The 11754-nt window shown below is 50.3% G+C and overlaps 1 protein-coding gene across 3 annotated transcripts; it reads right to left on the reverse strand.

Annotated features, from left to right (window-relative positions):
- Positions 1–2342: 2342 nt before the first annotated feature.
- On the reverse strand, positions 2343–10317 carry LOC149336600 (uncharacterized). 3 transcript variants are annotated; one of them, XR_016284302.1, is made up of 3 exons: positions 5971–6809; positions 3857–3996; positions 2343–2484 (listed from the first exon to the last, which is right to left on the reverse strand). XR_016284302.1 is itself a non-coding variant. In XM_089553017.1 (3 exons), the coding sequence occupies exons 1-3, from the start codon at positions 9973–9975 to the stop codon at positions 2421–2423; spliced, it is 222 nt and encodes a 73-aa protein (XP_089409143.1). In that variant the 5' UTR covers positions 9976–10317; the 3' UTR covers positions 2343–2420. The 3 variants fall into 3 exon arrangements, 2 of the variants coding, with proteins under 2 accessions (XP_089409143.1, XP_089409142.1); XM_089553017.1 differs by lacking the exon at positions 5971–6809 and adding an exon at positions 9954–10317 and having other exon boundaries at positions 3861–3996; XM_089553016.1 differs by having other exon boundaries at positions 3861–3996; positions 5971–6657.
- Positions 10318–11754: the final 1437 nt, after the last annotated feature.

Below are 11754 nucleotides of genomic sequence, written 5' to 3' on the forward strand. Positions count from 1 at the left end.
TCGTAGCGCAGAGTTTACCGCGCACTCGTGTCACTAAAGTTCCACGTTACACGGCTTTCCCGCGCGCACATCACACACTAATTTTCACTGGTGTTAGTACGGGAGAGGCTAGCACGGCCACACGACCACGCCGCACGTCGATGAAGCGGGTGGACCAGCGGCGAAGGAATTGGTGTTACTCCAGGGACAACAGGTCCACACACGCTTGCTCTAACATCCGCGCTCGCACGCGCTGTAGCACGGCGCGGCTCTGTGGCCGGCCGTGCAGGGCCGCCACTCCTCTGTGGCGCCACAACACAAAGGCGGCGATACACAACAAGTAGCGCACAAACGGGTCGCGGTATCTCGAGTTAGAGGCAAGGGTTGCCCCGAACATGCGCGAGATGAGTGCCCAGATTGTTCTGGCAACGACATAATCAAGGAGAGCATGTTGCATGGTTTTTACGAGACCGCACTGCGGACATCGGGCAGAGGCGTGCTACGCCCCAAGCCGCCATGCGATCTGCCGCAGGCAGAACCAACGCGCAGAACCCGCCAGCCCCGCAGCCAGCCAAAGTGGTCGCACACGTCAGCGGTAAGGGAAGAAGACGTCAGGTCCCGCCACCGCACCTGCCTGCTTAACGCCAGTTGCTCAGGAGATGCTTCTCTGATGGCGAGGAGCTCGCGTATACGGGAGGCGGGTGTAGAGAACACTTCCACCTCCGGCAGGGCTGCGGTGAGGGACCCGAGCGTGGCAAACTTTCTGATAGAGAGCGGCTGCTGCAGGGCTGTCGGGCCGACACTGTACTCTACGAAGGAAAGACGACGCGAGGTTCCGAGGAGGTAAGCGCCCCTTCCCCGGGTAGTCGGTGTAGTTGACTAGGTCACCGATTCCTCGTAAGGCGAGCACGTTACACATTGTCGGCCGGTGGAGAAGTCTAAAGGCGCATCACACTTGGACATTCGGCGGCGAGAGAGAACGTAATTCGCCACCGTGGCAGAGATTCCGCCGAAATATCCAGCGGAAAGCCCAATCGGTCAAGGACCGATTTCTGCCGCCGGAAAAAATTCCGCCGACAACCTAGACGCATGAAGGAAACCTCAAGCTTGCCCAATCGCCATCCTTTACTGCACCACGGGTAAAGGAGATGCCGGAATTCGGGAGAGGAGGTCAGTGTTGATGCTGCGAATTCTTTCAAGAGCAGATACCTGCGAAACCTGGCCGCAGTAAAATATGCGCTGGGCGGAAGCACAGATACGACTGGGCCATGAAGAGATGTCTTTACCAGGGTATGATGGCGACCTCATTCAAATGGATTCCTCGGTGCCCAGGCACCCAAACCAACCGTAACGAACACACGTGGGGTGGAATCAAGCATTTAAGTAAGCCGAGTGCCTGAGATCCTGCAGACGCAGTGAGAGATGAACACAGGGATAATGAATCCGTCATAATTATGACAGAAGACACGGAGCTGTTTAACTTCATAACGCCAGGACTACTGCTAGAAATTCAGCCAAATAAGTGGGAGTGTAATCGGGAAGGTGGAATGAGAATGGCCAGTCAAGGGAGAGGGAGAAAATACCAACACCGGCCTTTTCTTCACACTGTGAGGTGTTTGTCTCAGTGAGCACATGAGAATTAAAGCGCATCAAGTAATGCTGTAATAAACTGTTGAGCAAATCGAAAGGCATTAATTTCGCATGTTTTGGAAAGATATCTGAATACCTGGAAAGACAATGTGAATACCTAGATTAAGAATTGGTGCACACCAGAGGGATCACTGAAATGCGGACTTTTAAGGGGTCAAGGAGGGATTGCACAAAACAAATCTGTCGAGTATAGAAACGAGACCAGCTTTCGGTGAAAAAGGGCCTTGGCTGATGAAGGAAGATCAAAGTTAAGGCATGAAGCGACGCATCGCACATTTTTGACAGCGTTTGGACTGTTTAGAGCCAAAATCTTGAAAGCAATGATGGAATACGCGCTTCCAGGTACAAAACGGAATTGGCCCCAAATTTGGAAAGCCCAGACAGAGGCGCAACACCTCCCACTCCAAGAGAATCAGGGGGCGAAGTTTATACGTAGGTGCACCAGATATTAAGACGCAGCCGAACTTTAAGACTGGACAGACATACATCCTATAAATCATACGAAGCAAATGCCTTCTAATGTCGGAATGAACGTTGTTCAGCCTGCGCAGCATACCAACTGCTCGGAGTCCTTTCACACTGTTTTGCTCTATATGGGCCCGCCAGGAAAGTGTAGGGCCATAAATTACTCCGAGGTATTTGATACGCTACACTTGAGGAATTACACGGTGCCAATAAACAATAGATATATTAACTGAATAAGAGAGAGGAAAAATCAATACAGCGCATTTATTAATCCAAGGGGACATATTAATGTCCCCTCAGGCCACATTGAACAAGCCCAGCAGTTCTCATTTTCCTCGACTTCCTCGCTTCTTCTTCTGTGGTTGTTTTGGTGTCTGCTGATGCTGGCGCCTGTAAGCAGAAACGAATCCGGAAGCAAGTTTGTCAATCACAAATATTTCTGTTGCCATATACATTCTAAGGTTCTAACTGTGACTAGTTTTTTTTTCTAAATCTCTAAATATTAAGATGCACATAGGGCTGCACGCTAGTGTATGCAGTGCTTACCGCATAAATGCAAAATTTAAGCCTTCTGCGGTTCAAAGCAGTTCAAAAAGGGATGGTTAAATTCGCACGGTAATTTCCAGGAGGTCCACACGTCCATGCCCTGGGATAGAAAACAAGCGGGATGCCTTCCACGGAATTCAACAAGACTACTCGGGCCAGTCGGTTAAATCACTTCCAATGCTGAGTTCGAAATGTGCAAAAAAAAAAGACGAAGAGCACGAGACAGCGAGCACACTGCGCTCGTCCATGTTGAATTAATACCTTTCTTTTGCCCCCATTTTCTCGTGCATTCCGTACTGAGCTCTCACTGCAAGACACATTGGCAGTTGCCGCAACAAATGCTTCCGTTCACTGATAATGCATCAGTCAGCACATCGCGCTGGCCTGATAGAGCTAGAGACTGCACTTCCTGGATGTTCGCCAGAACTGCGCCGGCGTTCAAATGGAATGAAAATTCGATGACATCAAATTCGTCCACTCAGTAATAGCACTTTCTATTCCATCATGTTATCCAGAAATGGGCCAGCCGATAAACTGGTGCGAGTAAGGGCCAGGTTGTAAAAATTCAGGGGGCACTTTGGCTCTCTAAAGTGCTGGAAGGCCTTTCCTGGCACACTGTTTTTTTTTTATTGTTTTTCTTTTCTCATTTTTTGTTTTTATTCTTGTTTCTTTTCTTATTTTTTGTTTTTTATTCTTGTTGCTTTTCTTATTTTTTATTTGTTTAGTTTTATTTTTTATTTTATTTACTATTTTTGTTTCTTTCCTTATTTGTATTTCTTATTTATTTATGAAACCCATGCATTCCCTGGACCCATTCCCATGCCTTTATTCATGCTCGAACCCCGAGCCTTCGTGGCGTAGTGGTAGCGTCTCCACTTCAAATGCCAAAGCCCCTGGTTCGATTCCCAGCCTCGACACAGTTGCTTTCTTTAGTGACGCCGAAACGCGGACACATTTGCTAACATTCCTTGGTCACGACAGTATGAGGCATTAAAGGCTTTCGCCTTAAAATGAGAGTTGCGCGTTGCCTGGGGTCGCCAGAGTTTGCACCCCTTATCATCAGCAGATACGAAAATCGCGGGGCCGCGCACGGCTCCACCGACTTCAACGCGCTGTGAGCCGCGTGTTCGCTCTTGAAATGGATCGTTAACATTCACAATAAAAGTATGTTCAGTTCAACATGGACGTGGCTACTCCCTTTGTGCCAGTACGGTACCTACGAGCTTTCTTGTTGTCGCATGCCTTCCTCGATGATGGTGAGCATTCTTGATAATAAGTCGCTCTGTTGTCGCCGTGCCTCCGTCATTTCTTCAAGACCCCGACCAAACTCCGACAAAAAATTCGCAAATTCTTGCTCTGAAAGAGGAAATAAAAGCTAATTTTCCAGGTCACCAACTATTCTTCAAAGTGCAAACATAAACGCTTGCTCGCGCACAGTCTCTGCGCCGTCAGCTGAGTTGCAGTGAACGACTACGGTCTACTCATCTTTTATTTCGCGCGTTTTTTTTTTCTTTTTAGCCTGTTGACATCTTTAAATTTCGTGCGTTCTTAAGCAATCTCAAGTGACCAACCCGAGCTAGTGGTGCACCGCAGCGAGAAATGATCTTAAGCGTAATAAAAACAAATTCAGGGGGCACTTTGGCTCTCTAAAGTGCCGCAAGGCGAAAGCGTTTCCTGGCCACTGTTTGTTTTTATTTACTTTTTTATTTTTCATATTTTGTTTTTCATTAATTTTTGCTCCTTTTCTTAATTTTATTGTCTTTTATTTTATTTCCACATCTTATCTTTATTTTGTTTTTATTATTGTTTATTTTCTAATTTTATTTTACTTTTCTTGACTACTCCTTTTACTTTATTTATGAAGCCCATGCATTAACTACATGCGCCTTTATTCATGCTGGAACCTTGAGCCTTTTAAGCAGTGACGCCGATCGAAAGGCGGACGAATCTGCCGACGCGTCTGTCGACACTCCTGCCGACGCGTCTGCTAACGACAGTATGAGGCATTAAAGGTTTTCACCTTAAAAATCAGGCTCAGGCTTAACCACTAGCGATGTGCAGGAGACAGCGTACGAGGTCCGGCAGAAAAATATGGCAGGTGGGAAATAGGAAAACCAACTGCTAACCCTCTGTATGGTCTCTGCGCGCGCGCGCCCGCGTACGCGCAATTTTAAGGCGAAAGCCTTTAATGCCTCATGTTTTCGTTAGCAGACGCGTCGGCAGGAGTGTCAACAGACGCGTCGGCAGGAGTGTCGACAGACGCGTCGGCAGCCGTGTCGACAGACGCGTCTGCAGCCGTGTCGAGAGACGCGTCGGCAGCCGTGTCGACAGACGCGTCGGCAACCGTGTCGACAGACGCTTCGGCAGGAGTGTCGACAGACGCGTCGGCAGCCGTGTCGACAGACGCGTCGGCAGAAGTGTCGACAGACGCGTCGGCAGGAGTGTCGAAGACGCGTCGGCAGCCGTGCCGACAGACGCGTCGGCAGGAGTGTCGACAGACGCGTCGGCAGCCGTGTCGACAGACGCGTCGGCAGATTCGTCCGCCTTTCGGCGTCACTGCTTAAAAGGCTCAAGGTTCCAGCATGAATAAAGGCGCATCTAGTGAATGGATGGGCTTCATAAATAAAATAAAAGGAGTAAAGTCAAGAAAGGGAAAATAAAAATAAGAAAATAATCAAAAATAAAAACAAAATAGAAATGAGATGTGAAAATAGAAAACAATAAAATTATTAAAAGGAGCAAAAAATAAATTAACAAAATATGAAAATAAAAACTAAATAAAAACAAACAGTGCCCTAGGAAACGCTTTCGCCTTGCAGCACTTTACAGAGCCAAAGTGCCCCCTGAATTTTTTTTTCACCAGCTTACTCGTTCACAGCCCCCTGACTGGCCGATAGACCGACGTTCACGCAGTAGCCCTTTGCGAGGGTTTCAAGCTAGACGCGCGCAATCGTCTGAACAGATGATCACTTTTTTTTTTTAATTCGCTATATCCGCGTGCGTGCGACCAAGTATTGCTCCACATTTCCAAGAACACTCAAGCGCTCAATTTGCAAGTACGGTTGGGGTGGCTGCGAGATTTTTGTCTGCCCCTGTGAATGAAATAGCTTTTCGAAGTCGGCATAAAGAGTTACCACAATGTGTAAGAAAGGCACTGTTTCGAGCTCTGCGTCACATGCAAACAATGGCGGCACACGCAAACAATGGCGCAGTGCGTCATGCAGCCGTACGCGCGTTCTCGGCAAATACGTGGAAGACTGCACGAAGACAAGTAGCTTCGCAACAGAGAGCAAGTCAGCACGGCATAAAGCTAATAAAATGTGTACTTACCCTGGTCACCCTCATTTCCGGCCATTTTGTCTGCAACCAGAAACAGCAAGAGACAGCGCGAACACCACACAGCAGCGAAATTACCGCGCGCCGTCGGAATTCTCAAATCCAAACTGCCACTCAGGGATCCTGACATATATCATTGGCTGAAAGGTGTCACGTGTGCTTGAAACGATCCAATCATGGGGGAGGGAAGAGCCTTTCTCGGAAGATCTGAAGCATATATACAAATGACGCCTGGGACCCGCCGCGTCGGTTCGACGGCTACAGCGTTCGGCTGCCGAAGCCGAGGGCGCGGCATCAAGTCCCGGCCTGGGCGACCGCGTTTAGACGGAGGCGAAACGCAAAGGACGCCCGTGCGCTGTCCGATCTTTTGGGATCCTGTGTAATTGGTCGCAGTTTTTGGGTTATGTAAGCCGTGAAAAACAGAGAAACGACATGAAAAAAATTGGAGAACGCTTAAGCTTCGCTTTTAAGAGTGAAAACGCGACAGCGTCTTGCAGAGCTGCCACGGAGTACACGGAACCCCATCGCCCGTTCGGCGCGACGCCTTGCTTGGCCGTTGTACAAATGAACAATTGGTTTTTTAACGCGAAAGCCTTTAATGCCTCATGCTGTCGTTAGCAATCCGTGTCGGCAGCCGGGTCTGCGTCCGTGTCGGCAGCCGTGTCGACTGATGTGTCCGCGTTTTGACGGATGTCCACCGAGATACGTCAGACAGTTACTGCGTAATTTCCTTTCCTCAAATACAATTTTCAGTTTCTTCATTACGAACCCTCTTTCTTCTTTCACTGCCACTTCCTCCCTTCCTGTACGGTGCGGTTAAAGTGTCCACCGAGATGACTGAGAATTACAGCGCCATTTCCTTTCCTCAAAAGCGTTGCGTTCAAAGGGCAAGGCAGCGCGCCAAACGGATGATGGCGTTCCGTGGACTCCCTGGCAGCGCTACAACACGCTGTCCCGTTCCACTCCTAAAGGCATAGCTTAAGCGCCATTATTTAGCAGTCAATTAGTAATGAGTGATTAATCAGTAATTAGCTACTAATTAGCAATATGTCATTACTTCGTCATCAATCTTGTGTGACGTCATCCAGTGGTGACGTCACCAGGGTCACATAGGCAAAGTGGTGCGGAAAACGCTTTCGCCTCTACGCACTTTAGACAGTCAAAGTGCCCCCTGAATTTTTTAGGAAGAGAAATGATGCAGTAACAGTCCCACTTGTCTTGGTGGACACCCGGACCGCGCATGATACAATATTTTTTCAGGCAGCCCCTGACATAGGTCGCCGGTTACCCCGATTATATGTCGCCGACTCGAATCCCTGACGTGAGCTATAGGCTCCAACTTACACAGTAAGTTTATGCAGCACGAAACGCTGAATCGTATGACACCATCTGGACCATTCTGCGGCGAACGGTTGGCATAAGATTTTTTCCGATGCGCGGTGCCGACAACTACAGCTACGGCGCCGATGGCTATTCGGCCGAACGAGCTGTACCGTGTTCTGGAACTTTATCGGCACAGGTTTGAAAAATTCTCCCGCCACAACCGTTGGCTCGTTTGTGGTGAAACTGCGCACAAAGCTTCCTTATTGTTGTCCGTTTTAAGGCATAGTAAGTATAAAAGTGGTACTTGCTAGGTTTGGTCACGCGAGATGCGAAACAAGAAGCACTCGTGTTGAGATCGAGCCGCCGTCATCGAATTTCTGCCGAAAGATACTTGTGGCGTCATCTGGCATCGCTGAAGGAAAGCGCCGCGAAAGCAGACGGCAGAAATACGACGAGACAATGGAGAACATATCTTTTATTGGTAAATCACCGTCAAGTCATTTAATTTGTTTACGATAGTTTTCAAAATGCGTTGGCCGAAAAATATTTCACGCGCTTAAGCAGACGACATGGCCCGAACGAGGCATTCAAAGCAAGCCGCCGCGCTCGTTGCAGCGCTCGCCTCGGCGCTTCCGTCGCGGCGCTTTCCTTCAGCGATGCCAGATGGCGCCACAAGTATCTTTCGGCAGAAATTCGATGACGGCGGCTCGATCTCAACACGGGTGCTTCTTGTTTCGCATCTCGCGTGACCAAACCTAGTAAGTACCACTTTTATACTTACTATGCCTTAAAACGGACAACAATAAGGAAGCTTTGTGCGTAGTTTCACCACAAACGAGCCAACGGTTGTGGCGGGAGAATTTTTCAAACCTGTGCCGATAAAGTTGCAGAACACGGTATATGCTGTCGCGTAAAACTAAAGTCCCTATATAAGCTCATAAAGGGACTTTACGTAAAACGAAACGTTACCGAGCATAGTCGCTACACAGCAGCTTTCCATGCCGATCGCAGCCCCCGTATAACACGCAGCTATAGTGAGCGAAGGGCCGTTGAAAGGGGCTCAAAGTTGCTCTATGTCTGGGATGTTAAAGCAGGCCGCTTCACGAATATTGTCCAGCAGAAATTTCTTTAATGCGCTTTGTAGATGCTATCTGTAGTCAAAATAGTAATTTCAGCGTCTTCGTGCATTTTCCTCTCCTCTCGTCACTTTTTGCACACTGGAAGGTCGCCGCTTGGACCAGCTCCACCGCCGCTGGCGGAGCTTCCTGATTCGCCGGAGCTGCGCGACTTAAAGAATCTACCCAATAGCCGCCTCTCACCTTGCATACGCAGGTGCGAGCGACGGAGGAGGGTGCGAGCATGGAAAAGTCGCCGGGAGGGGCTCGCAAACTTTTGCGCTAGATTGTGGGTTCCCTGCTTCGTGCAGAAGTAATTAATTGACTGAGGTGCTCATGACAACATCATACAGTGATTGAGCGAGTTGATGCGCTCTCCTCGGAAGGCGTTCCTCCTTTAAGATTTGCAGAGCTATCACGATCGACACCGCTGCCCGAGCGTGTCTCGAGGTACGAGTGGTACGAGCAGAGGGGCAATGAACTTTATTAGCCGAGTGGGAGGGGTGGAGCCGTTCATAACGCTGCAGGCCAACCCCGCAGCATAGCCAAGAGATTATATGCGCCTGGGCGACCCAGTCAGCCCATTGGAAGAGGCTCGGCTCCGAGCTGCGCAGCACGGTCGCCCAGCTCGGGGTATGGGTGCGGGGTTTAGACAGTAGGAGATGGAGGATGACGGGAGATATCTGCGGCCACTAGAGAAATTTTATTGCGAAAGCAATACTGCTTGCACTTTTCTGTCATCGATGGAGGTTCATCCTTCGCTCCGGCAGAGCTGCGGCGCGCTACCACGTGACCGCGTGACGTCACGACAAGAGGAGAGCTCGGGGCCCAACTCGTCTCATCGATGGAGGCTCATCCTTCGCTCTGGCGCAGCTGCCGAGTGAGGGCGCTCGCTAGACTGGGATAAAACAGGGCTGCGGCTGTGCTCCTCGCAGTGTTGTGCTATGTCGGAGGATGCGTACAAGGCGAGGCTGGAACGGTATGCCGCGGCCAAGCGATGGCGCCATGCAGAAGAAACAGACGAAGAAAGGGAACAACGGTTAGCGAAGCAACGTGCGTATGCTGCAGAATGGCGAGCACGCCGGTTAGCTGCGGGTGCATCTACAAGTTCAGAGTCAAGTTTAAACGAGGGTAGTTTCATGGACGCTCTTAATGCCGAAGAAGAACCTATGAGTAGTGCGGAGCGATATAATCACAAGAGAAGAAAACGCCGTGCGGAAGAAATGCCGGAACAGAAAGAAGCGCGGCTTGCTAAATTGGCTGAAGGCTTAGCTTGGTTAAGCCTGGCTGATTGCGAAAGCAAAAACCAATTTACCGACGAGAAAGGCGTAGAGCCAAACGGGCAATGGCGTTCGATCTGTGGACTCCCTGGCAGCGTTGCAAGACGCTGTCGCGTTCCAGGAGAAAACATCTTAGCCACACAAGCAGTGACACCGCGCTTAAGGCTTTCGCCTCACCGCACTTTCGGTGAACAAATTGCCTCCCCCCCCCCCCCCCCTGAATTTTTTTTAAGCGGGAAGATTTCAATGGCGTACGTACCTGACTGCGCTTCGCTGAGCATTCCTGAATCACAGAGCTGTTAGGCGCGGCACCAGTGACTGATAGCTAATAGCAACGCGGAGATGCGTCTGCGAATGGCAGCAGTGATCTAGACGAGTTCGTGGGTATAGCCTGGCACCAGGGATCCGCCGATCCGCTCTCAGCTGGGGGAAAAAATCTCTGCCTCTCCCGCAACCGAGAGTAGAGTAAGCATGAAATGTTTACGGGCATAACACGAAGCGTACGCGGACATGACGAGACGTAGGCCTGACAAGAATGTATATGCAGCGCGTTCGAAACTGCGTAGAGGCGAAAGCGTTTTCCGCACCACTTTTCCTATGTGACACTGGTGATGTCACCACTGAATTACGTCACACATAACTGATGACGAAGAAATGACAAAATTACTAATTAGTGACTAATGACCGATTAATGACTAAATACTAATTAACAGCTAATTAATGACGCTCAAGCTTTGCTTTTAGGAGTGGAACGCGACAGCGTGTTGTAGCGCTGCCAGGCAGTCCACGGAACGCCATTACCTAATCGGCGCGATGCATTGTCCTTTGAACGCGACGCTTTTTGAGGAAAGGAAATCACGCAGTAATTCTCTGTCATCTCGGTGGACACCCGAGCCGCACCGTACAGGAAGGTAAGAACGCCACCACCCGTTCGGCGCGATGCCTTGCCCTTTGAACGCAACGCTTTTTGAGGAAAGGAAATGGCGCAGTAATTCTCGGTCATCGCGGTGGACACCCGAACCGCACCGTACAGGAGAGAGAGAGAGAAAAACTTTATTATGGCAAGTGTGTTAGACCCCCTTGGGTCCCTGGACCACCGCACGGTCCCACTCTACGTCGGAACGTTCATGTGGTGTTTGTCCATGACGTCGGCACCCCGAAGCACCGCAGCAAGCTGCGATGGCAGGGAGGAACGCCACCACCCGTTCGGCGCGAAGCTACCGGCGCTTCTATGCCGGTCCTGTAGGAGGGCTTAGAGATGTGCCCGGATGTTCTCGTTTCAGTGCCCGGATGAGTGGAATTCAGTGCCCGGATGTTGGCTCTCGGTCTCGGCATGACGTCCCCACACTGCCGACAACGGGAGCTAAAAGCATTTCATGCTTAATAACACCTGGCTGCTCTTGGTTCTGCTGGTAGTTGGACATGGATCTTGGACATTCATCATGTCGCAACAACATGCCGTCGGCGCAGAGCGGCGGTAGACACGGCGGATGCGGGCTGAAGGAACGGATGAAGCTGCTTTCGCAATTTCCGGGCTTAACCAAGCCGAGCCTCTGCCAAATTTTTTTTTATTGCGGCTTTGGAGTCCGTGGTAATTTGGGGCATGGGTTGGAGGAGGTGATGGCTAACGCGACGGCTGCGTCCTCGGTAATATAGGAGGAGGCAGTCATGACGGAGGCAGAGAAAGTGGGGTGGCCGGGATGGTCTGTAACCGCGAGCGCAAAGGCATTTCAGTGGCCATACTCGACGGAATCCGCTTAGGCCACCTCCTGGTTATTGCCATAGCGCTTGTGTAGAGTCTCCGCCATTTTGTTGCGAAAGCAACACTACGCTAGTCGCTGAGCCATTTCGCGGAGCTCTGGAAAGGCCAAGCTGCGCATGCGCGAGGAGCGAATGACGTCACACGGCGCACAGCTGGCGCGCCGGGGCCGCCGCCGCGCGCTTTCCATCGCCTCGCCGCATCTGGGAAGCCCGCCGCAGTCTCACGAAACGTTGGAAAAGACAGAAACATAACAGAACACTCAAGAAGCGCATCCTAGATCTCACTCACAAAGCAGCTC

This window comes from Amblyomma mixtum, chromosome 7 (assembly GCF_055824585.1).
Source record: "Amblyomma mixtum isolate Tamu chromosome 7, ASM5582458v1, whole genome shotgun sequence".
Taxonomy (NCBI): Eukaryota; Metazoa; Arthropoda; class Arachnida; order Ixodida; family Ixodidae; genus Amblyomma; species Amblyomma mixtum.

Bases quoted from the DNA above. Each gene is read 5' to 3' on its own strand.
- LOC149336600 (XM_089553016.1), bottom strand. From the start codon at position 6,106: ATGTCAGGATCCCTGAGTGGCAGTTTGGATTTGAGAATTCCGACGGCG. The intron at 3,997-5,970 runs GTAAGTACACAT...TTCCTCTTTCAG, and splicing joins CGGAAATGAGGGTGACCAGG to AGCAAGAATTTGCGAATTTT. The intron at 2,485-3,860 runs GTAGGTACCGTA...TTCTGCTTACAG, and splicing joins ATGCGACAACAAGAAAGCTC to GCGCCAGCATCAGCAGACAC.